Raw genomic sequence first — 26,597 nt, 5'->3', positions numbered from 1 at the left:
TCTCAAACTCCAGTATACAACTTCTGAGTGGAGTTTAAGTGGAGTATGCATAAATTGACTTTCCACACTCACGACATATGCAATGTCTGGTTTTGTGTGTGACAAGTAAATTAGTTCTCCCGCCATTCATTGGTAGTTGCCTCGATCAATCAGTTAGCCTTTAGATTTCTCTCCTAGTCTGTGATTTTGTTCAATAGGTGTCTGAGCTGGTTTACACCCAAGCATACCTATCTCCTTAAAAGTAAATCTTGTATATACTTCCATTGAGAAATCAATAATTCTTGTAATCTTGTTGTGATCTAGTCACCTCAATTCCAAGGAAATATCAAAGCTTGCCCAAGTCCTTGATTTTGAATTCTTTAGCTAAGTATGATTTCAATCTCATAATCTCTTCTTGTTCATCTCTAATGACAACAATATCAGCAACATACACAATTAATGTTGTAATTTTCCCTAGATGAGAGTGTTTGATAAATAGTGTGTGATCACCTTGACATTGATGGTAACCTCTCTTCACCATAGCTCCATAGATCTTTTAAACCATACCCGAGGAGATCACTTGAGACCATATAGTGATTTTTTGAGTTCACATACCTCATTTCCCCATGACTCCTTTTTATATCTTTAAGGAATATCCATATATACTTCCTCCTCTAGATCACCATGGAGAAAAGTATTTTTTACATCAAACTGTTGCAGAGGACAATCAAAATTTGTTGCCAATGAAAGTAGAATTTTAATAGTGTTCATCTTAGCTACTAGAGCAAAATTCTCATAGTAATCAATGTCCTATATCCATGTATACCCCATAGCAACCAATCTTGCTTTGTGTCTCTCCAAGGTACCATCAGCTTTGTATTTAATGTTGAAAATCCACTTGCACCCCACAATTTTTCTCTTTTTGTAGCTCCCAACTCTAATTCTTTTTTTCAAGCCTCTCATTTCCTTATCCATGGCCTTAACCTCTAATAGATTCTTAGACAGTAGAAGAAACTTCGTCAAAGGAAATATGAGCGAAAAAGTCTTAAAACTGAGGTGAAAGATGTTGAAAGGAAACAAATTTGGAGAAGTAGGGTGATGAGAGCAGGACCTAACTCCTTTCCTAATGAAAATGGGGAAATTCAACTCATCATTACCTATCACAAGGTCAAAGATTGGAATATGTGAAGTGATTGTAGAATTCTTCCGCCTGGAATATACATTGGAGATAGGAGTTTTGGGCCTCTTATTCTTGGTCTTTGGAGACTTTGTAATACTTGAGATCTCGGTAGGTTCAATGGATGGATTTTAACTATGAGAATCATGACTCAAAGACTCATCAGGACCAGAATTTGTACTTCTACCAAAATTAGAACCAGAAACAATACCAAAATGTGTAACAGTACCAGTACTAACACCAGAATTGAAACCAAGACCAATACCAAAATTTGTACTTTTACGAGAATTTAAATCAGGACCAATATTTCTACTTGAATCAGAAGTAGGCCTCAGCATGGAGCTATATACCACATTTGGCATAGATAAAGGCTGATTAGACTCCCACCACTTATCTTCTCCTAGTTGACTCTCCCCTTGAAGATAGGTGTCCCCAAAGAATGCTTGATTTTCCACAAAGGTAACATCCATTCAACATATTTTCTTTTTGTTGGAGGATGATAACCTTTTGTATCCCTTTTAAGTGGATGAATAGCCCAAAAACAAACACTCGATACCTTTAGGATCAAATTTCCCCCACAAGTAACTATGAACGTGCACATAACAAACACAACTAAATATTTTTTAAGGTAGAGACCCAACCCCTTGGAAATTAGGAAGCAAAGTTGAGAGTTTACTAATGGGAGGATGGCATTCAAGAACACAAGATGGCATTTGGTTTATCAAATATGCAACTATAAGAACATCCAATAAATTTTTAGGACTTTCATTTAGAAAAGAAGTGACCTACAACAACAAGATGTCACTTTTTTACCCTCTTTTAGAAGATAGGTGATGAGATCTTGATTGAAGTATTCTTTGTCATTGTTGGATCTTAGTGTATGTATTTTTGCCCTAAACTAAGTGCTAATGAATATGTATTTTTGCCCTAAACTAAGTGCTAATGAATTTATGGAAGATAGGAAAAATGGAAGATTTCATTAGATATACCTAAGTAGTTCAAGGACAATATACTATATAGTTGACAAACCATCTAAAACCAGGAGTGTTAGTAACACAAGAGGGACCTTAAATATCAGAACATATCAAACTAAATGGTGATAAAATTTTTAGAGTTTTCAAAGGAGAAAATAAACGATGATGTTCAGCAAGCTCACAAATTTCACCATGCAAAATTCTATATTATTGTTTTCAAACAAGGAAGGAAACAACTTTTTCAACAAAGAAAATGGAGGATATCCTAAACTTCAAAGCCATAGCTAAACTTGATCTTTTCTCTCTTGATAAGTAGTAAAAACCAAGCCTTGCAACCCTAAGATAGTCCCTTATTGTAGCCTCTTGAGAATCCTCTACAGCAGCTGTTTGGTGGCCTTTTCCAGATTTTGTCGTGTGGTGTCCCCCTTCGTTGCTGACCCCCTTCAAATTTTAAGGTTTCTCATGCAATTTCTAATATGGCAAAAATCACACCATAATTTATCCTTGTCCACCATCCTCTTACCTTCTCCCTTATAATTTGGCAATCGAAGGGGGTGTAGAGACTGCCAAAGCTAAATATTCAGGTAAAGGATTTCTTGAATTTCCAACGGTCAATTCCTTATGACTCTCTTCCACTCAACAAGGGCAAATGCTTCATCCATAGATAGAAATGGTTCTTTGCCCAATAATTGAACACTGGCCTGATCAAACTTTGGATTAAGACCTACCAAAAATTGGAATACTCTCTCTTGTTCCATTATTTCTTTCAATTTCTTTATATCAGTGGCTGTCTCCATCTCCAGGTTTTGGTATAAATCTAGTTTCAACAAAAATCCTTTGAGAATATCGTAGTACTCTGTAACAGTTGAAGACCCTTGCTCGGTGTTAACAATCTGTTGTTTCAACTCAAATATTTGAGAAGGTTTTTAACAATTAGGTCTTACCCATTTCTAGTTGCATTGAGTGGAGCAACCATGACATCACCATGGAATTCTTTGCATCCCAAACTTCATATTTCAGGTCATCCCCTGCTGGTGGTTTTGCAGTCCCCATCACATACTTCATCTTTCCCTTATACCTTTGCTGATTACAACCATGGTTTGAAATATCGGTAAATGAGGATATATTGGAACCTGGATTTTATGGTTATATCGGAAATATCGGAGAAATATCGGTGGATATTTTGACAAAAATATAGATAAAGCGAAAATTATTCAAAATTCATGAAAATGTTTAAAATAACCCCAAATAATGATAAAATAAATAAAAATATACATGTTAAAATTATTTTCTAAGTATAATTGACATAGATATGATCAAAGAGAAAAATATCAATAAGTAAGGATAAATTGATCTTAATAATTTATTATTTATCTAATCAAATTAATTTTAATTTATAAAATATTATAAATTCATTATTATTTTTTTATTTTAGTATTTTTTGAATCAATTTATATTTTTGATATTTTAAAATAAAAACATTCAAAATTAAATAAAATTAAAAGGATAAATATAAAAAATTTCAGAGTGAAGTGACAATAATTTTTTAAAATAGGATTAATGAGATAAATAATGATATATTTAATATTAAAACTATAATTTATTTAATTCAAATGCATTCAATAATGTAAAATAAATTAAGATGCATATATGATTTTTTAATATTTATATTTTTTATATTTAATTATCATATAAATGATATTAAAAAATGTTTGTTAAAAAAATTATAATGATGGTTTTTATACATTTATTAATTAAATAAATAAAATTTAAAGTTATATAATTATAATTAATTAATTAATTTTTTAATAATGAAGTTTAACAAATTTACTACCAATACCTATTAATAAGCGCAAGTTTAGCCTAGTGATAACTAGGCTTGAACCCAAGCCTTTTGGTCTAGGTTTGAATCCATGCATCAACGTAAACAAGGCGGGCAAAATTTGAAAGGGGGCGGCAGGCTGGCAGCAACGTGATTGGGCAATAGCAGTGACGTAATTGAAGGGTTGACTGGGTTGACCACCGAAATATTTGGGAAATATCCCGAAAAATGGCAAAAATACTGATAAATGCAGATATTTTGATGAAATTTCAAAAAAAAATCTGTGAAAAATCGATCGACTGATTATCAGTGTGGAATATCGTGTCGGTTTGCTCCAATAACCGAAATATCGGCGATATTTCGCCGAAAAATTCCAACATTTCAAACCATGATGGTAACCACTCAATGAAGTTTCATCCATTCAACTTGGAAGTGATGATGTGAAGGATTGGTTTTTTATTACAGATGGAAGCCTGGTTGGAGGATGACATATTGATTGAATTAACACACTTAGATGTTTCAGACATGGGTGACAAAGATGGATCAAATAATAGTGTGAAATAAGGTTAAAGAAACCCTTCACAAATAGTGCTAAAAGTGACAGCGATAAAGGCTGTTGGTGTGAGATGCGATAGCAATGAGGGCAGCCACCAGAAGAACAATTAAAGAAACTTCCATAAAACCTAGATGGGCTCTAATACCATGCTGACGTTAGAGAGAAACACGAAAGAATATTTTTTTCACATTCAAAGGTCTTGATTTAAGGGTATATATTGAACAAAACTTTTCACTCTAGAATCTAAACAAGGAAACATTGAATCTAACAGGGAAACAAATTAATCCTAGCAAAATTTTAGGATCTACGTAACACTACATAACATTGTACAACTATACAGCACTTGAACTATGGAAACTATATCACACGGTTAACAACCCAATCCCAATTCTTCCAACACAAAAATAAAAAAGCTTTTTTTTTTTTTTTTCTTAAAGAACAGAAAATTGTTTTCAAGAACAACTCCAAAACAAGCCCTATGCAACCCTTCTCAGTCATGTGAACTTGCAACCTCTGTGATATTAGGACAACAACCAAAGTGCTACCTTTGCAGTAGGAAATCACCTTGTTTCTTGTATTTTGTTTATCTTACATCTGGAGGATTTGACAACCTCCTCTATTTAATAACATATTTCATTTTCCATGAATACAAGAGGCAAATCCCAATTTTTTTCTGTTACATGGAATTAAACCTAGAACCTTCACTATCTCTGTTCAAATACCTTCCTTATTGAACCTAGCCTCAAAGGCGAAAGGCAAAATCAGCATTATTTTAATATGTTCATATTTCTGCATATGTTCTGTTGTTTGGCTTTTTTGCATGTGTATTTTGGATACACATGTCTTACTTGAGCCAGGCATGTGACTAATTTTGTGGTTGCACCTTAGCAACAGGAAATATCAGCATAAACAATGCTGCTTTGAACATTTGGGCAGTAGGAGGGAAAAATAAAAAATAAATAAATAAACCTGGCTGGAGTTGGGGAAAAAAATTACAGATACACCTACTAGACTTAGAGAAAAAAAAATGAATACCTGAAACCTATGTACACGAGGACTTGCTGCCACTTCAGGACAAGAACACAACACTCCATACTGCTCCTGCTATAAATTAAGACAAAGGCAAAGTTGAAACAAATTTTCAAGGAAGAATACAGAGAAGACAAGTAATCTAAGAATGATTGGAACAAATTAAGACATGCAAAACCAGAGTGAACATATATTGAAATTATAGTAATTCCAAATCTCAATGCAAAAAAGAAAAGTGAAAAAAAAAAAAAAAGTACTTTTAGAAGCTTCCCTAATATAAAGCCTAAGTTTCTAGATTGCAAATGTGAAACTGGCCCCAAAATTACTAGGGGGCCTTAAAGGTGAGGCCAGCTTATCATCTATCAAGAGAAGACATTAAAACATCTGTTACAAATTAAGATTTAGCCAATTGATAATATGATCCAAACAACTTGACGTAACTTGTGCTAGAGCTCTTCAAATCTCCTTTTTTTTCTCCTTTGGATTGTAAGAAATAAAGAAAGAAATGAAGAAAGACAAAGAAGGTAAAAGAGGGAAAATTGAAAGAGCCTTCTAAGCCTCACAATCATAGAGAAGAGGGTTAAGGCACCGCTTAATCACAAGACAAGGGCTCATGATGCAAAGATTAAGAGTGCGTTTGGCAGTGATTATAGGAAGTGTTTCTAACATTTTTAATACTTGAAGGATGAAAATTTTCAAGTGTTATAAAGGCTAGAAACACTTCCTAAAATCCCTGCCAAACACACTCTAAGAAAAAAAGAAAAAGAAGAGGAAGAAAACAAAATAGCAAGCAAAGGAGGAGAAAACTTCTCCTAACTGACATGGTAATATATTTGAACCCAGAATTTATTTCATTAAACCATTAAAATCCTCCAAAAAAGATATATAGGCCCATATCAAAATAAGATTCATCACAACTTCACCAAGAAAATGCAGTTATATTTGTCAAAAAGCCACGTTGCCAACAAAATAAAAGAGCAAAGGTTAAGCAACAAATATGTCAGGACATGTAGAATAGTAGAAACAGAACTGTGGCAAAAGAAAAAATATAATTTTAAGAATAAACTTTAAGTGAATTTTATAGAAGAAAAAATATTTAAAATAAACTTAATTCAATTTTGATGAGCTGATTGATCAAATGAAATTTTTGGACTCCCAATGAGGAGGAAAAAAATATTGGTCTAGAGAAATGCATTGATTTTTGAAAAGAATTTGTCATTGTAGCTAAGTTCTTCCTAACCTAGGAATGTTAATGCAAGAGCCATGAAAATGTCAAGCCGACCAAGAGACACCAGCTGGCATAGAGTAGCAAGCATAATTCAATCCTGTGACTTCTTTGCTCTTGTTTTAGTTCAGTTTTTTTCAGTCTGATTTTAGTTTTGTAAGCTATTACCAAGCTTCTAGTTAATAAAGTAGACATGTGACTATAATGCAACTTCTATGATTTTAGTTTTGTAATACAAGGCAAGGATCTTAAGCTGCTAGAGCCCTAAAATAAATACCTTTTGACCTTACGAATGAGTTGTAATCAGTTTTTACTCTATTTTCATAAATCTGATTCCAGGAGGGTATTCTAAGGACCTTCAAAACCCTAGAATATAATAAGTTCCAATCATGGTCTTAGTGCTATCTTTTGCTCTATTCAGTTTTCTTTCCCTTGTTTTCGGCCAGAACTCAGACAGGTTTAAGTTTGCACATACTGCAACAAGCTGCCACCAGATTTGAAGCTTTTGCCCCATCAAATATGTCTACCAAATTAAATGTGGGTGGTCCATCTCAAGGTTTGATTCGACAATTCTGTAAAAGTGGAGCATACTAACCACTTAAAAGGTAAATTTGGAAATAAATCAGCTGTAGGATTTGATTGCTGCACAATCAAGACAAGCCATGAAGCCTCAAGGCAGCATAGATGAGATGAGGACACTAAGGCAGGTGAGTTACAAAGCTAGGAAAAACAAGAATGGCTGTATAAAGGAGAGCCTTAAAGTAGCAGCTATGAGTGGAATTATTGGTGGAAACTTGGGTTAATGACCAAAAAAGGCCAGAATCATTTTGGCAAAACATGTAAAAGAGTATAGAGAAATTACTTGAAAATTAAAATCAGTTAAAAAAAAAATTAAAAAAAAATAGTTCACAATAACAAAAATGATGAATCACACGAACTGCATCCATAAATCTGTCCAAATATTTTTCAGAATATGGGACTTGAATAGGCATGGCATAACTAATGTGGGAACTTGTGCATGCTAATAGAAAGATGAGTTACAAATTTTTTTTTGATTGGAAACGACACAAAGATTTATTGATAGCTAAAAAAAGTACAAAAGAAGGATGAGGAATCCTCCTGCCAAAGAAAGCTTAACTAAAGAAAAATACACTGAAACACAAGCAACCACTCTAAAAGTACCACTCCCTAAGGAGTACACACTGCTATCCAATCAAGTTGTATCACATTAAGGGGGGTCCCCTTAAAAACCTTGGAACAATAAGCCCAAAGAGAAGCAAGGAAAACAATAGAGTCCCAAAGATACTCTGAATTCCTTGCTTTATCCTCAAAAATCCTCGCATTCCTTTCCCACCACACAATCCGAATAAGAGCGATGTTTGCAGCTTGCCACAAGGCTATCCCCCTCTTAGACGAACCAAATCCATTAAATTTGATGTGCATCATGTCAAGGATACTCCTCGGGGGGACCCAATCCATCTTAGCTAACTGAAATAGCCTGTGCCACAACCCAATCGTCAAGGAGCAATGAAGAAAAATATGATCAGCTGATTCCCCATGCTTCATGCACAGAATACAAATATCCGGACTAAGGGCTTTGTAGGGTCTTCTCACTTGTAGCATGTCATTAGTATTCACCTTCTTGTGTGCCACTAACCAGATGAAGGACTGCACTTTGAAAGGAACTTGAGAATTCCAAACGAACTTAGAAAGAAAAACCTGAGGAGATCCAGAAAATTGGGATAAAGCTAGAAAGAAAGATTTAACTGAAAAAAGCCCTGAAGAAGATAAGGGCCAAAGTCTGGCATCTGGAACCAAAGGAGATAAATGCAATCCATCGAGAGATCGCATGAGGCCTTCTAAGTCCTCTATCTCAGAATCTGACAGGTTACGACGGAAATTTAAATTCCAAGAGAAAGGACGAGTAGGACCGAGAACTGAAGAAATAGGTATGTTTTTATCCAAGACTACTCTAAATAGACTTGGATATTGAGAACCCAAAGGTTGGTCCCCCCACCACAAATCTTCCCAAAACCGAATTTTTCCCCATTTCCTACCACAAACCGAGTAAACGAGGAAAACTCCTAAAAGACTTGAGTAATAGCCTTCCAAGGACAGCGATGTGACCATCTGACTAATGTGTTAGCATCCCAACCATTGGAGTGTGAACCATAAATGCTTAGAATGACCTGATGTCATAGAGCTGAACCCTCTCTAGGGTACCTCCACAGCCATTTCCCTAAAAGAGCGAGATTCCTCAGAGAAATATTCCCAAAACCCAAACCACCTATTTCCTTCGGTTTACACACGACATCCCACCTGACTAAATGATCCCTTTTGCCTTCCCCAATCCCTAACCATAAAAAATCCCTTTGCAACCTCTCGATTTTTGCAGCGACTGAAGCGGGTAACTTAAATAAAGACAGAAAGTAACAGGGCATGTGGGTAAGGCAAGATTGGATGAGAGTTATCCTCCCTCCGAATGATAGGTATGCCTTTTGCCAACCATCTAATCTTCTTGAAATTCTCTCAATCACAGGATCCCAAAATCCCCCTGCCCTGGGGTTCCCACCCAAAGGAAGACCCAGATAGAGTATAGGCCAGCCTGAAGCCTTGCATTCAAGTGTCTCAGCCAATCTTGAATTATGAGCTTGATCCAAATTGATACCATAAATATTGCTCTTGTCTAGATTGACCTTAAGCCCAGAAATATGCCCAAATGCTAACAAAAGACTCTTGAGAGTCTGCAAGTCTTTCTCCCTAGTGTTAGAAAAAAAGATGGTGTCATCTGCAAATTGCAAATGAGATACCCTAGTTCTGTTTCTACCCACCCTGAAACCCTCCAACATATTTCTCTCCTCTGCTCTCAAAAGCATCCTACTCAATGCATCTGCTACTAAAGTAAACAAAAAGGGGGATAAAGGGTCTCCTTGTCTTAATCCTCTCGATGCCTTAACCCAACCTTTAGCGCTACCATTCACCAATACTGCATAAGATACCGATGACAAACATCCACTCATCCATTTTCTCCATTTAGGACTGAACCCCTTCTTCTCCAACACTTGATCTAAAAAATCCCACCTTACGTGATCGTAAGCCTTTTCAAAGTCAATTTTAAAGACGACACCTTCCTCCCCTGATCGTCTTCTCTCATCTACTATCTCATTTGCTATGAGAACCGCATCCATTATTTGTCTCCCTTGAACAAAAGCGCCTTGAGTAGAATGGATGGTTTCATGTAAAACCCCTCTAAGATGAGTTACAAATTGATAAACAGAGTTAAATTATGTCAATTTTTTTTTTTTGATAGGTAAAGAAAATTTTCATATAAAAAGAGACGTCAAAAAAGCGACTCAAGGTATACAATACCTATACACCCACCGCCAAAAAGGCCAAAAAGAACCCATATGGCCCAGAAAACAACCTTAATTAGAGTCCAACCAATCAATAAAATTAACTATAGTTAGAGGGTTGTCAACTATAAACAACTTAGCCTCTAACCAAATAGAAAGAACAAAAGAGTATTTCAGTCTCTGGATTGACAACACATCATCCTTGAAGGTCAATCTATTTCTCGCCTTCCAAACCGTCCAAAAAATGTAAAGAGGAGCAGCTCTCCACACCTTCTTACGCTTTTTGCCCACAAAAGAACCATGTTAGCTAAAGAGAGTCTCTCTAACTGAAGAAGGCAGCACCCAAGACACCCCAAATAAAGTAAAGAGTAAATCCCATAAAGCTCTTGTTTTTTAACAATGTAGAAGAAGATGGTTTATGGTCTCCTCTTTCTTAAGACATATAAAACATTTATTTGCCAAGGCCCATCCTCTTTTCTGAACAATATCCAGGGTTAAGGCTTGTCCCACGTAGCCTCCCACACAAAGAAACTAATCTTGGGCTGCACACACACATTCCAAATGCAACTAGAAGGAAACAAAGAAGGACAGCCCGCTTCTAGGGCAAAGTTGAGAGACTTGACTGAGAACTTTCCACTCTTTGTTTCAATCTAAGACACCATATCATCCACATCTCCAAGTACTCTCTTCCCATGTAGCCACTCCAAGAATCTTTCCGCCTCCTCTACCTCCCAATCATTGAAGGCTCTTGAAAAACAAGGGTTCCAACCCCCCTCAGCCAAGGAGTCCCAAATATCCGCTACCCACTCTTCCTTATCAACAGACAAAGCAAACAAGGAAGGAAAAGACACACACAAAGGGGAATCCCCACACCATCTATCCCTCCAAAATCTCACCCTCCACCCATTACCTACAATGAATAAAATCATGGCGCCCACCAACTTCCGGTCCATCCTTATTCCTTTCCGCAACCCCACACCATGCGCCTCTCTCACTTCCCGAGAGCACCAATCCCCTCTATCTTCCCCATACTTACCTCTAATCACTTGATTCCACAAGGCTTCTCTCTCATTTGCGAAACGTCAATTCCATTTAGAAAGAAGAGCCTTATTGAGAATGGAAAGACATTTGACCCCCAAACCCCTTCTTACTTAAGCACACCAACTCTCATCTTACTAAATGAGGCTCTCGCTCCAAATTACCACCACCCCAAAGGAAATCCCTTTGAATTTGCTCTAGTCTCCGTCTAATTGAGCTTGGTAAGCACAACAATGACATAAGATAAATAGGTAAATTCGACAAAGTGCTTCGGATTAGAGTCGCCCTCCCTCCCTTGGATAAATATTGTCTCTTCCACATGACCTTCTACGGAAACACTCTTCCACTCCATCCCACACTGTCACTGACTTAAACAGAGCACCCAAGGGAAGGCCCAAATAAGTGGACGGGAGACTACCCACTTTATAACCAAAGTCCAAAGCAAGATCATCAATATTCTCTACCCTCCCTACTGGAATGAGTTCACTTTTTTCCAAGTTTATTCTCAACCCCGACACGACCTCAAACCACATAAGTAACCAACTAAGGTAAGTCATATGGTCTTGAGAAGCTTTGCAGAACACCAAGGTATCATCAGCAAACAACAAATGGGATATTAGAACCCCTTCTTCACTCCTACCCTTCACCCTACAACCCGACATAAAACCTCCATCCACAGCCCTTTTAAGAAAAGAGCTAAAAACCTCCATGGCAATTACAAATAGATAAGGCGAAAGAGGATCACCCTGCCTCAATCCCCTTGAGCTTTGAAAGAAACCCGTAGAGGTTCCATTAACCAACACAGAGAAGCTTGCAGTGGATATGCACCACTTGATCCACCCAATCCATTTCTCCCCAAAACCCATTTTTTGCATAACTGTGAGAAGAAAAGACCAGTCCACATTGTCGTATGCCTTCTCTATATCAAGTTTGCACAAAATGTCATTCTCATTATTCTTGAGGACCGAATCAATGGCTTCATTAGCTATCAGCACTGCATCTAGGATTTGTCTACCTTCCACAAAAGCCCCTTGAGCCTTAGAGACCACCTTTCCAACCACCTTTTTTAGCCTATTGGCTAATACCTTGGCCAGCCACTTGTACAAACTTCCCAACAAACTTATAGGCCTAAAATCCCCTAAATCTTCAGCCCCCGCTTTTTTTGGGATTAAGACCATAAAAGTTGCATTTAGACTTTTAACAAATTTGTCGTGTTCATAGAATTCCCTAGAGAAACTCATCACATCAACCTTCACAAAGTTCCAAGCAAACTGCCAAAAAGCCATAGAGAAGCCATCAGGCCCTAAAGCTTTATCCCCACTACATCCCAACAGCACATCAAACACCTCCTCTTCCGTGAATGGCACCTCCAAAGCACAAGCATCCATTTGCTCCAGAGTCTCACACTGCAGCTCGGAAACAGGAGGATGTCAGTCCCCCGGGTTAAACAACGAAGACCTAAAAGCATTGACTATCCCTTTCTTGATTCCATTCTCCTCCGTAAGCCGAACACCATCAATACTAACATATAATACAAAAATTTTAGATGGAATAATAATAGTTTATTTCTAATAGGCAAAAAAGGTGCCTAACGTGCCTAACAAAATGGGGCCACAACCCATGTACATCAGGAATCTATAAAGAGACCAAAGGGGAACAAATTACAATCTCCAAACCAAAAACATGGACTTAGATCAATAAAATCCATGGAGCAAATCAAGTCCTTTGTCTGGTTAGTGGCTCACAAGAAGGTAAATACTAATGATATGCTACAGTTGAGAAGACCTTACAAAGCACTTAGTCCAGACATTTGCATGTTGTGCATGAAGCAGGGAGAAACAGTAGATCATCTTTTTCTTCATTGCCCTCTGATGATGGGGTTGTGGTACAGACTATTTCAGTTATCACATATAGATTGGGTCCCTCCTAGGAGCATCTGTGACATGCTATCTACCAATTTTAATGGGTTTGGATCTTCTAAGAGAGGGATTGTATTATGGCCAGCTGCGTGCATTGCTTTATTATGGGTGGTGTGGCGAGAAAGAAATGTAAGGATTTTTGAGGATAAAGCAAGGAATTCAGAGAACCTATGGGACATGATTCATTTCCTTGCTTCTCTTTGGGCTTGTTGTTCTAAGGTTTTTAAGGGGATTCCACTTAATGTGATACAACTTGATTGGTTAGCGGCGTGCAACTCCATTGGGTTGGCCTAACTTATAGAAGTTGTTTGTATCTAATTTGTATTTTCTCGCATTTGTTTCATTGTAGTTTTGTTTTTCTTTGGTGGGAGGATTCCTCATCCTTCTCTTGTACTTTCCTTTTTATCAATATATGCCTTTGTCGTTTCCAATCAAAAAAAAAAAAAAAAAAAAAGATCAATAAAATCCAACAAAAACAAAGATTCCACATCCAACAACTTCCTATGGACTCTCGAAAGTGGTGAAGCCTTTTGTTTAATAATTATCACTCATATAAGATAGAAGATCTAGAAAGACTTATGCTCTCTCTATCCCGTTTGCATTTATCTCCATCCACTCTAGATGCGAAAGCTTGGTCTTTATCTTCTTCAGATTTATTTACAGTAGTCTTTCTTTATAGCCTTGTCTACTCATTCTAACCAAGTTCCTTTCTTCCCTACTAATTTTGTTTGAAAATCTCAAGTCCCTCTTAAGTTTAAGTCCTTTACTTGGTTAGTTGAACACAAGAAAGTGAACACCAATGACATGCTATAGCTAAGAAGAGCCTACAAAGCCCTCAATCCTGATATTTGTATGTTGTGTATGGAGCATGGAGAATCAATCGATCATCTTTTTTTGCATTGCTCTTTGACTATGGGGCTATGACACAAATTATTGGGACTGGCTAAGCTAGACTGGGTTTCTCCTAAGAGTATTTGTGATATGATGACCATTGCATTGGGAAACTCTAGTAGAGGATTAGTACTGTGGCAAAATGTTTATATGACTTTGATTTGGGTCGTGGGGCATGAAAGAAATGCCAAAAAATTTTAAGACAAGGCAAGGACTTTAGAGGCTCTTTGGGATACTATTCATTTTCTTGCTTCCTTTTGGGCATCTTGCACCACAACTTTCAAGGGCATTCCCCTTAATGTGATCCAACTTGATTAGGTGTTGTTGGTGGGTAGGTCCAAAGGTGTGGCTAGTGAGGAGAGGTTGTTTCATGTAATTGCCTTACGGAGTATGGGTTTTTTTAGCATTTTAGAGATGCCATTTGATTAGTCCTTTGTTTTTGGGAGGATTTCTCATCCTTCCTTTGTACCTTTTAATCCTTATTTAATATTTTATTTTGTTGTTTCTCATTAAAAATAAAAATAAAATTAAAAAAGAATATCATAAGTAGTTTATGAAAGTTTGATAGTTATTATTTATAATTCAAAGTATCCTATTAAGTCATATTATCTCTTATGATTAAAACTAAACATAAACAATAAAATAAGACAATTTTATCAAAAATCAAATAACATATATTAAATTTTATGATAAAACAAAAAACTTCAAATATATTAAGATAATGAAAAATGTATCAGAATAATGATTGTGTAAAAAACACAAATAAAAAAAAAAACAAAATAAGCATGAATCTTAAACAAACTTTATAAACTACATTGAAATCTTAATATATATATATATAAAATATCAAGAGAGAAGAATAAGTAGAAGAAGAAGAAGAAGAATCAAACTTAATTTATTTTAAAAAGTTAGACATGTTTTACTTTAGCTCTCATCCACTTCAATCAAATCAAGCAAGCATAATTACATTTTTTATCCAAGGATATATAAAAATACAAAGAAATTCTCATTGAACAATTCCCCTTTACTACTGTTCCACACTTGTATTGTTTCACATTGACCATTTCCTTTGAGGATCCCTTTCTTTGTATGTTCTTCATTCTATCTAAATCCTTCATTTCTCACTAGAAAGGATTAGAAAAATAATGGTTCCACATGTTTGATTATAGAAAAGTTCTGAATATAGGAGAGAAACCAACCAAGCCTGGCTGCCTCTGGATTGTTTGGCAATGTCAACTACAGTTCTCTATGGTAGAAACTCACTAGAATGTAATAATTTAGTCTCCTGCCATTGGATGAAGAAAAAGAATTGGTTCAGCAAAGTTTCAGTAAATTCAATTCCCTGACTGAATCTTAGTAGAAATAGTTTCCCTTGATTACTCTTTTGAAAGGGTAGAGAAAAGGAAACTTATCTTTATATTTAATAGAAAAAGGAAAAAGAAGAATAAAAAAGAACTTTAAATTTTGAGTGTTCTTTAAGTAGCAGCTTTGGATTGGTGGAGTGATCAAAGAACATCGTGGCACTACATTGAGGGGGCTTTTCCCTAGCCTGTTGGATAGGAATTGGCTTTTGTGAAAAAGGATCTTAGCCCCTTTGGAGGGCTTGTTCCATGCTAAAGACACGAGCCTCTCTAATCTCTTAGTGGAAGGGGATTCAACCATCGTTATCTCATGGACGTCCAACGAGGATTCATTTCAATTATCAATTCATTTCAATGATTTTGTTCTATCAATTCATTTCAATGATTTTGTTCTAATAATAATAATAATAATGATAATAATAGAGTTTTTTGGAATTATACCTAGTTTTGTCTCCTAGGTCAATTGTGCATTATATGCACTTATCTCTTGGAGTAGGTTACACTTTTCTCATTTTTTTATCAAGTTTTGTATATTTTGGAAAGAGTTCTCATCATTCATCCCACCTATCAATTCATTTCACTCTTCTCGTTTTTTATCAAGTATTGTAAATTTTGGAAAGAGTTCCCATCATTCATCCCACTTATCAATGATTTTGTTCTTACTTATCAATTCATTTCAATGATAATAATAATAAGAGCATTAATACAACTTTTGTACTAATTATCTTTTTAACAGTGCAACTCTTACTAGGGTAACTTCTATAGCCAAGTTTGCAAGTTTTGCAACTAAATACAAAATGACAACTTCTTAAAGGTTTTATGGTATATATGAACCAATTTCATTCTATGCTCAAAATCCAACTCAATAACATTCCTTGTTGGAGGAACAATCACCCCCAACCAAAAGATAAATAAATAATAAAGAAGGAAAGAAAGAAAGATAAACCCTACTCAAATGTAAGTGACTTAGTGGATAACTTTTGCTAGCAGTGATGTTGTGCAGAGAGAAAGCTAAGAAGAGAGAAAAAAGTAATGGGAATACCTTGAGCTTTTGTAGATAGCTATCAAGCTCACTATTGAAACCATCTCTTATCAAGCTACTTTCTGGAGAAAAAAGTTGCTCTTCATCTGAGCCCTCACCAACCAAAGATTGCTGCAGGCCAGAAAGCAAAGAAAGCACTATATCTCAGCTCATTAACATAACATCTTGGGCTACTTAATTTCAAAAATATATATATTCTGAGTATGAATTCAAATAAAAAATATTTACAATTGGAATTGGATTTGCTGATTATCCAATGATAATTAACAAAGAGTTGAATTTGAGAAATTAAAACTACCACACTGATTGCAAAAGGTACCAAAGCAACAACACAAATATGGGATTGCCACAAACACAGAACTGGGAATTAACAAGAATGATTTTTAATATTTCTCAGTCCATTATACTGTCCAAGTTTTAAGAATGATATCAAATAAATCACAGGTTTCTGACACCATTTAACCAACATTCATTCCCCATTCTTTTCCTCCCTAGTCAATCAGCTAAATTCCTGGATACAGTGATTTGATGAAAATTGGATATTAAAGCTTCTCAGTGAATGGACCCTACAAATTGTCAGAGGGAAGGACTAGGGAGAAGTACACAAGAAGGAAGATTTGGTACAACTTGGGACCTTCAAAGGTGGCAGTCCTTGCTTGAACTGTTTCCATAGTTTTAAAAGGTGCAAGGCACACCTAAGGCACAAAAGCATCCTACAGCTTAAGCACAAAATGAAACATAAGGTGCACACCTAAGCGAAGTAAAACATGGCCTAAGATGCATAATAATTTTATAAAATATGATTCAAAATCTAATCCAATCAATAAAAAATTTAAAATTCCAAACATTTAAAGGAAGCCTTCAACAAAAAAAGTAACAAAATTATATAAATTTCAATATACAATTAGAAATTTCAAGAATAAAAGTGTTTAAAAAAGAAAAAAGTAAAGTACACAAAGTGCGCCTCTTCAACAAGGCACATGTATTGACAAGCAAGGTGCTACAACTAGGTAGTGGTTGTGCCTTGGGCCTAGGCATGCTTTAAGCACGCCTTTTAATTAAGGAAAAAATACTGGCAGTTAATCAGCTTTTAAAGAAAATAGAATATTTTCTGACCACTATCATGTGTGAGAGGGATGTGGTGAGAACTAATCATCTTCTATTGGGATGTAGAGTAGCTTAGGAGAATAGGATTTTTTTTACTTGGCTTTTCTTGTGGTAGTTTGGGTGTATTGCCGAGGTTGAGGTTGGTGCTTGGGGGAAATTATCTAAATGCCACATCGTTATGGACATCAGGACCTGACTTGCATGACCAAAATTTCATCTTCGGTTATGTCTGTATGTGTATGTAGAACTGCATTTTTTTTTATCACGAGCAAACATTTTTATCATGGCTTAAGTACAAAGAAGGATGACAAATCTTTCCCCCGAACACAACAACTACATAGCTCTGGTCAAAAGCAGGAAAGAACTATGTACTCTAGATTTTGTTAGAGGTGCACATCTAAAAGTGGTTACAAATATGAACTCAAGAACTTTGAGGGGCAGAAAATATACACCTTCATAAATAGGAAAAGACAAGGGTAGTGTGTGGCAACAAACCCAATAGCTGCATAACTAAAGACAGAACCAGTATGAATAACAATGCTTTCAATTTTCCAAGCGATTGTAGCAGGAGAGTTATGCTTCCTGCAAAAGTCCAGTAGTTCTTCTCCCTTCCCAGGCAGAATAAGGAAGAAAGAAGTAACTTCCATGTTATCTTTTCTTGGGTCCAGAAGTAAAAGCATGTCATTGCCATATCAGAAAGATTAAAAATAAAAATAAAATAAAATAAAAAAGGCCCAGTTAAGCCAAAATGAATGGTTATCACCATACAAGGCATTCTCACAGCACTACCATGAGAGGGAAAATGATACTCCCAGCTCCTCCAGATTGAAAAGAGAAAAGATTCGGAACAATTTTCATAACTGCAAAAAAATCAGAAAATCTCTATCAACATATACATCCTAGTTTTCAACCTCTCTTTTTTTCCTGGTATAAATTCTTCCCCATCCATAAAAATATAAAGAAAATAATATCATACCTCTTACTAGTACTCGAATCCCTATAAGCACCTGACACCATGCCTCACCATAAAAACTCAAGCAGGAAAAGTTTCTAACATCTTCACCAGTATAGGAAGGTTTCAAAACTCTGGCAGTGTCCACTAACAATATATTCCCAAACAGAATATGAACATCTATTACATAGCCTTAAAAAATTTTCAAACACCTCATTCCAACCAAACCCTCACCCCACTCACCAAAAGAAATGGAGAGGAGCAATTTTACTCCATCCCATCCAAAGATCTGCTCCCCAACTTATTGACACAACTCTGCATTCCTTTAATCATAGAGAATTTTCCTATTAGTAGTGAAAAATCTACTTTTACAAAGCTTCTTGCAAGATGCAACAGGAATTAACAAAATTGAATTAGTACATGCATTTTGACTGACGATCTGCTAGAAACTCCATACCAAAAAACTAACTTTCAATAACAAAAGTTCATGAATTATGAAGGGCATCAAACAAACCTGTAACACCAAGTACTAAACCAAAGCACTGTTTTCAAAAATTAATGGAAATTGCCATCATTACAACACTTACCAGCAGCAGTTTCTTATGTTGTTTGCGCTGTGGAAGAATTCCAAGTGCATCTAGCATCGATTCATCCAGTTCTACAAACATAGAAATTGGATGAGTAAACAGTAATAGAACCAGTAGTGAGACTGAGACTTAACTGAATAACTTTAGTAGTATAACTGAATAATTTTAGTAGTATAACCTTTTGTTTGCAATAAAGTTGCTATCACACTCAAAGAACCCAAAACTAGCATATCATCCCCATTATTGACATAAGAAAGCAAGACCTCCCTGAAACAAATAAGCTACTTGATTAATGCAGTCCTGGCCATGGCCCAAAAAAACGCAAATGAGTGATGGTCAAGGAAAAAAATTGAACATCAAAATTCTCCAGCATAGTCACAACTCAGAGAATCATCTACCAGGCAAAGTATCTAATAAAAAGATAAGAAATCTGCAAGCAACAATAGAACCATATTCTGATTTTTGTGAGGCATCTCTATTTCATCAAGATATCTGGAATGTGCATTAATCATCCTGAAGTACATAATTTGTTCCCAAGAACTCTTACAACGAAGAAAGTGATAGAAGGTCATGTACTTTGTATTTCAGAGCATATTTTTAACCCATAACTGTCTCATGTGTTTTTTTCTTTTTTTTTCCTTTAATATGATGTAAGGTACAGTTAAAATAAGTTTCGGACACATGATACACATTCACTTTTACAAAAAATGTATTATATAATAGTATTACATTGTGGAACATACGTTTTTAACAACTACATTTCATTTTGCAAACAGTTGCAGGTTTTTTTGGGATGCCACCATCTTAACTGGGACTTTCTTTTGCATATGCCAGTCAACTGGGCTTGGGCAAAAGTGGGTGAGCTGAATCATATGGTGCATTTTAACTGTTAGATTCTCGGTTCTTTTGAATGGACCACAGCACATCTTTTTAAGAGTACTAGGGGGTTGAGGTAAGGGAGCCACTTTTCTTCTTGTTTATCACTGTTATGGAGGTGCTCAGTAGGTACTTTGCAATGGAATCAGAGAAAGAATGGGGAAAAGAATAATGAGATGGAAGAGGCAGAATCTGTTAAAAGATGATTTGTTATGCACTCCTGGAATAGAAGAGGAATTAGGTGTCAGAAGTTTAAGGTTACTGAAAAAAAAGGCTTTCTTGCTTGATTTATGAACAGAAAATTAAGAAATCTGCATATAAGTCCAGGACTCAACTTTCAGGGGAACTTCCAATCTATAGAAACAGGAATTCCTAGCATGCTTTATGAGTTGGAATATTGAGTTAGTCAAGAACAATGGACCTGGATGATAGTGAAAATGTAAACAGTTTTATGTTTCTGAAAACAAAGAAATATGACACAAAAAGCATGTTGAGCAAGACATTTTGAAAAACTGTTTATGGAAACATTTTTTAACAATAAATTATATTTGGGAAATGTTAAAATATTATTTGTCATGCTTTAGAAAAAGCAAGTTCTTAAACAATTGAAAACAGAGAATCAAACATGCCCATTATTTTCATATGCCAAGATGAAATCATTTCTGGAGAAAAAAAAAAAAAATCATTTGCAGCCACCAAACAAGCTCAGTGTGTCAGGAAAAAGAGCAAAGCCAAAATCAAAAATTAAGGTTAAAGAGTGACAAAACAAGAAAGCTAGAATGAGAGGTAAATGCAATTTTTAAGGTTTTAGAGGTTTGAGAGAAATGTTTAAGATGGTTCAGACATGTGCAACAAAGATTAAAAATGTGTTGGTACGGAGCAATTTGATTCAAATTGAAGGTTCTCCAAGTACAACAGGACGACCAAAATTATTTGGCTCAAGGGAGCTAGAAATGACATGTTAGGTTTTTAATTCAATGAGGACATGACCCTAGAGTGAGCTAAAAGAAGGAAAAAGAATTCATGAAGTCAACTCCAAATACTTTAGATTTAATGCTTCATTGCTATTATTGTTGTTGTCCAACAAATTCCCAGTCGTAAGACCATCTGAAGCTCATAAGCAAGGCATAACAGTTAGGATAGAAATCAAGTGAAAAAAAAAAAACCAGTTATATGTTTCCAGTTCCACATTTATGGAGCAGCAGAAAGTAGTATTCAAGCATAATTTGAACTTACAATAACTGATAATAACATTAGAAAGAGGTTTAACCTGCAGTTGAGTTTAGAATATATATGAGAAGGGGTAGAATCCTTCTTAACTAGTACCTCTTATGAAGGAAATAAGGAGACAACTACTTGTCTTCATATTCATTGCCCTGTCGCCTAAAGCCTGTGGGCCTTACTATTTTTTTATCTTTAGTATTGTTTGTTGATACTCAGTTAAGGAGTCCTTCCATTCACTAGCGAGGCAGCTTTGTGCAGAAATCAAGAAGTCTGGAAAAGAGCTCTACTGCGCTTATTCTGGTGCATTTGGAAGGAAAGGAACAGGAGAATTTTTTAGAGAATGGAGCTGTCACAGTTAGCTTTGAAAGATCAGATTCTCAAGTCCTTGTTCTTTTGGTCTAACAAATCTGTTGGTAGGCTTGGGCTGTTGGTTATTTATCTTTTCTTGATTTTGTTGACAGGCTGGGATTGTTGGTTTAGGCCCTTCACTTTTTATCTTTTATTTTTGGCTGATCTGTGCATACCTCCTGTATGCTAGGGTTTGCACCCTTTAAATGGATAGCTAGAATGATAGAAAGATTTATATAGTGATTTTATACATTTATACTTTTTATAGAGAATATATGTATATGGAAATTTTGAAGTTAACTGAAACTAATGAGATCATCTTACCTTAAAGCCAAACTTGAACCACTACAACTAAGCTGAAAGGCAACATCTTCTTGATGACTTTGTGAAGAACCAGGCAAGTTTGATGTGGTAACTCTTAAACTTCCAGACTCCACCTTTGTATCAAGATTATCACTGTCTGACTGTTCTCTTTCGTGAGTAAAACCATGACCAGATATATAGCCATTGAGTTTAGTCTCAGAAATTTTTATAAAAGCCTCTAATGGACAAAAAAGAGAAGCAGCAACAGTATTTGCCAGATCTTTGATTTTAACTATGCGCAAGATGCAACAAAGTAAATACAGAGAAGTGACAGCACTGATCTGCGTCTCCTGGATTCACAAATCACAAAAGGTTAGGTAAAAACAAAAAGTATACTGAAGAGAGCGAACTACAACAAATAGTTGAAACCAAACCAACCCCCCAGTGCCCCAAGACCCCACCCGCCCCAAAACCTCTTTTCTTCCTCATCCCACAACCATAAAATAAATTTTCTTAAAAGGAAAAAGAGAGGAAAAGTAAAGAAAAGAACAGATGAAGATCCATACATTTACAGCTTCCATCCTTAGAGAAGGAAGAAGCAATGGAAATATCAAATGCTGCAAAATGTTGTCTGTTATTAACCTCCCAATATCAGGAATCCCAGCAGAAATAACATCACTAAAATAGTAAAGATTGTCCTCAATTTCATCTACAGCAACAAGTATACTAGAGGTCGATTCTGGACCTGGATTCCTGTTTCAGTAACCAAATTTTACTTAGTAAAAAATAATATATTTTTCAGTCATCACAATAGACTGCTAATTCTTACTTTGAAGCATCAGAGACCAATCCATTTAAATTGATGCACTGCTTCCGGAAAAATGTAACCAGGTTCGAAAAATAAGCCGCATGAGGTGTGGTAGTAACATATCTATTTACAGATTCATCTCCAACTGAGAACCAATAGAAGGACATTGTGGAATTAAAACGTTGTTATTCAATAAAATAATTGGGTTTCAAACAGAAATATATCATAAACAAAAAAAAAAGCGAAACAGCAGAGATGAAAAGATAATAACTCACCATGATAAACATTTAGTGTCAAAGCACGTATTGCAGTGCGGACCATGTTCTCTTCTTGGAAGGCATACCGTATTGCCTCAACATACAGTGGGAAAGAAACTACTTCATCCTACATGCCCAAAAAGGAAGGTAGGAAACAACAATAAGAAACACAGGGAGAAAATAGTCTAAGGCTCTAAGCAACCTTGGCCAACTATTTAATGCTTGCAAAATTGATATAAGATATAACTCTTCTCCAGAGTAGCCAGACAACAACTGCTATGCAGTCATCTAGGCATTGTGTCACCAGTCAAACCACCCACCATCTGCCTAATGCCCTAAGCTTGCAGAGGTTTCTGTTTTCCCCCCTTTCTTGAGATAGGAAACAAACCATCAATCCGTTAAAAATGAATCAAAAAGTAAACGAAGGATGAGCCTTCAAGCTAGGAATATAAAGGCAAAGCAAAAGATCCAGCATAGACACAAAAACAAAGAAGAAGAACCAACACAAGGTGGCATGAAATCCCCGTGAAGAGCACAGACTGTGAAACCCCTCATTTAGCCAACTGATCCACTGTGTATTTAGCCAAACTAGGCATACAATAAGAAGAACAACCCAAACCTCCAGCAGTACCACGGATTTTTTAGCAACCAAGTGTCCAATTTTCAAGGACCTTGAAGGCTTGCAGTGGTTGCCCCATACAACCAGTTAATAATAATGCCAACATAATAATTTACCTCTTCATGATCAGATGGAGTTATTATTTGCCAATGGATGCTTAATTACTTTTGAAAATAGAAAAGTATTAATGCCACAGTACAAACCCACAATTACATGATCCTTTCCAAGTGCATTGCGGAAACCAAACAACTTTCTTAGATTATTTAGATTTTAGACTACCTAATCAATAGAATTTCCCAATCTTTGCAGTGCCCTTTATATAAATCCTGAGTACTTAGGCAGTCCCACTTGATAGGCATTCATATAAACATACACACCCACGTGGGTGCGGGTGTGGGTGTGGGTGTGCGTCTATGTCCTAAGTATTAGATGCAACTGAGTTCCAGTCACATACAGCTATTAAGCCATAGATATCAAATAACACTTATATAATTATAAAAAAATATTAAAGTGGTGTGATAGAACAATTACAAAAACCGGAATGAACTTACATTTTGAGTCTTCACAAGCAAAGAAATTGTATTCTTGTTCAGCTTTCCACTTATTGCTCTTCAAATGCCAAAATACATGCAATTAGTGCAATATATCAGCAATATATATATATATATATATATATATATATCAGGAAATTTATTTTTTTTTGATAAGCAAGCCAGGAATTTAATAACAAGAGGCAAAAAAGCCACACAGCACACAGGGGTATACAAGGTAGCTAAGACCTCGTAAGCAAGAAAAAAGAAAGCCAAAAAAACCTCACCAACCCTTAAGTGGAGGCTAACCACTACAAGAAGCCTATGAGGGAAAGAGACTCCTCTCCAATATACAATCTAGCCCAACTCCATAAATTACAAACAAAAAAATTCTTGAGTTTCTGAAATCAAGAAATATAACAGTGGCAGATATAAATATATACATTAGGTTTTTTGTAGAGGAGGTCAACCATATTATTATAAGGTTTTTTGTAATCGTAGGGAGGATTCCTTATTCTTCCCTCATTTTCATTAATATAAATATATACATCTTTTGTTTCTGATCAAAGAAAAAATAATAATAACAGTGGCAGATAAGAATAAATTGAACAATACAAATACAAGGAAATCAAAACAACAAACCTTAAGAAGGATATGTAGTAAGATAACAGCTCTTCATTGCGGAAGTCAAAGGTATAAGTTATAAGGTAGTTAATATGCTCATTGCTGAACATGTAGTCTGCAAAAATTTTCCACCAGAACCATCCAATAGTGTTAGGATGAAATGGAGAAACCAAAAAAACAAAAGACTAAAAGAAATTAAAATAAATAAAAAAAAAAGGATTAAACAAGTTCACTTCTATTGACAACATCTTACATATAGCATGTTCACTTTTTAAGTTCTGGATCATAATACTCATCGTCTGCAGCAACTGAAGTGAAACAGTCACACTTCTACTTATTTTTAATATACGTACAAACTCCCCCATGACCTGCTTCTCCATGAAAAACCTGCAGAGGAGTCAGAATGAAAAAAATTGCTGCAAGTTTGAAACCAAAACAGTGATATTCAGAAACACCAAGAATCAAAAAGCCTCACTCAAAAAAGGCTGGGTCATGCTGGTCACCATATGTTATCAACTCCGCAATTGACCTCAGCGCCTCAACAACAAAATCCTTCATGATGGAGGACAAAGTGAGTAAATCATATACCTGAAAGGCAAAGGCACTGAAAGCATTTTGCTGTGGCAAAGTGAATACCTTGTTGACCTCATTAACAATTTGAATTTTCATCAGCTGATAAGTCAAGTGTCTGCACCCAGAAAAATAATAAATGATATAATCTAATGAAAAGAAAAAGGAAAATACAAATATAATGAAATAATTGAGCTTCAAAAAACACCAGGCTAAGATGTCCTAATATGGAGATGGAACACCATCACATGACTACATGAGAAGCATACTGAGGGACAAAGCTCATGAAGAAAAAAATGAGATGCCAATAAACTCCAGGATTCTCCTATCAAAAAAAATAAATAAATAAACTCCAGGATTCACATTTATCAAGAGGAAAATAACTTAAATATGTTGTAAGTTTTTCCCTTTTTTAATCAAAAACAACCATTTCATTGCATTGGAAGAGTAAATATAAAGAAGGATTAGGGTTCCTTCCAACGGATACAAAATAACACAAAATGAAGAAAAGAGAAAGAGAGAAAACTTCCCACCTTCTGAGAAGAATTCAAGCTTATTTTCCAACTCTAACATAACCATAATTTTAAAAGGTAGAAGGCAGAGCCAAAGTTTGTCATAACCCAATGAAGCAAAGCCTAAGTGTCACAATGTAAGCCATATGCAACATGATTTATTTGAGATATCAAAAAACCAAAATAATAAAACTTAGGAAAACAACAATCAAAGAAATATGGTTAGATAAAAATCATTAAAAAATTTTAAGGAAAAATTGCGTCATTAAATTTAAACACAAGCCTAGGTATTCAATTTCAATAAGTCCTGCTTCTTCAAATCTTTCATGAACAAGCTAAGTTTAAGAAATAAAACAATAAACTACTGATGTGAAGCACTGAAGAATCATACAATTGTGATTCATCTCTGATTTTACTTGTCCAGTCTTAAGGCATTTTCTTGATCCTAGGTTCAATACAAACCTCAAGGTCAAAGCTCGCAGTGTCTTTTTTTAATAGGAAAAAGCACTTCATTGCCAAAAGAGAGAAAGAGAAAGTGATAGAAGGAAGGATGAACTATCTTTCAAGAAAGATGTGGAAAATACAAACCAAAAAACAAGAATTTGCCCCAATAGAGCATTCTTGGAAGGATTGTTGCAGGCCAACATTTTGGGCCTCTCTAAACTGTTAGTGGAAGGAGATTCCGATATTATCAATATTATGGGAGACTAGGAAAGAAAGAGGACTATGAAAGTTTGATGGGTGGTTGAGCCAAATGATTGATATTTCTTTAGAGTAGGGATGTCTCCTCTCTTGGGCTCCTCACTTGCTGAGGCAATCATGCAGTGTATGCATTAGAAAAGCTTGGACCTAGACATTTCATTTCTTTTGTAGGAAATCTTATACCTCCATGAATGGTAGCTAGCTATGCCCTA

At 35.6% G+C, this 26,597-nt stretch overlaps 1 protein-coding gene across 9 annotated transcripts in view; it reads right to left on the bottom strand.

Moving 5' to 3' along the window:
• Positions 1-26,597, bottom strand: part of LOC117924699 (protein TRANSPARENT TESTA 9) — a 44,445-nt gene that overhangs the window by 6,000 nt on the left and 11,848 nt on the right. For 5 of the 9 annotated variants that reach the window (XM_034843407.1, XM_034843409.1, XM_034843413.1 and 2 more), the window contains exons 2-14: positions 25,238-25,289; positions 25,077-25,153; positions 24,855-24,988; positions 24,620-24,716; positions 23,999-24,056; positions 22,847-22,955; positions 22,593-22,716; positions 22,330-22,516; positions 21,785-22,113; positions 19,191-19,279; positions 19,013-19,083; positions 16,367-16,477; positions 5,544-5,612 (exon numbers count right to left, since the gene is read on the bottom strand). In XM_034843407.1, the coding sequence (XP_034699298.1) occupies positions 5,544-5,612; positions 16,367-16,477; positions 19,013-19,083; positions 19,191-19,279; positions 21,785-22,113; positions 22,330-22,516; positions 22,593-22,716; positions 22,847-22,955; positions 23,999-24,056; positions 24,620-24,716; positions 24,855-24,988; positions 25,077-25,153; positions 25,238-25,289 (1,507 nt within the window). Of the gene's footprint in view, positions 1-5,543; positions 5,613-16,366; positions 16,478-19,012; positions 19,084-19,190; positions 19,280-21,784; positions 22,114-22,329; positions 22,517-22,592; positions 22,717-22,846; positions 22,956-23,998; positions 24,057-24,619; positions 24,717-24,854; positions 24,989-25,076; positions 25,154-25,189; positions 25,290-26,597 lie in introns of those variants that run through there. The other 4 variants (XM_034843408.1, XM_034843410.1, XM_034843411.1 and 1 more) reach the window with 3 other exon arrangements.

The sequence above is a fragment of the Vitis riparia genome, chromosome 11, assembly GCF_004353265.1.
Source record: "Vitis riparia cultivar Riparia Gloire de Montpellier isolate 1030 chromosome 11, EGFV_Vit.rip_1.0, whole genome shotgun sequence".
NCBI lineage: Eukaryota > Viridiplantae > Streptophyta > Magnoliopsida > Vitales > Vitaceae > Vitis > Vitis riparia.
This window is presented reverse-complemented; position numbering and strand designations above follow the sequence as displayed.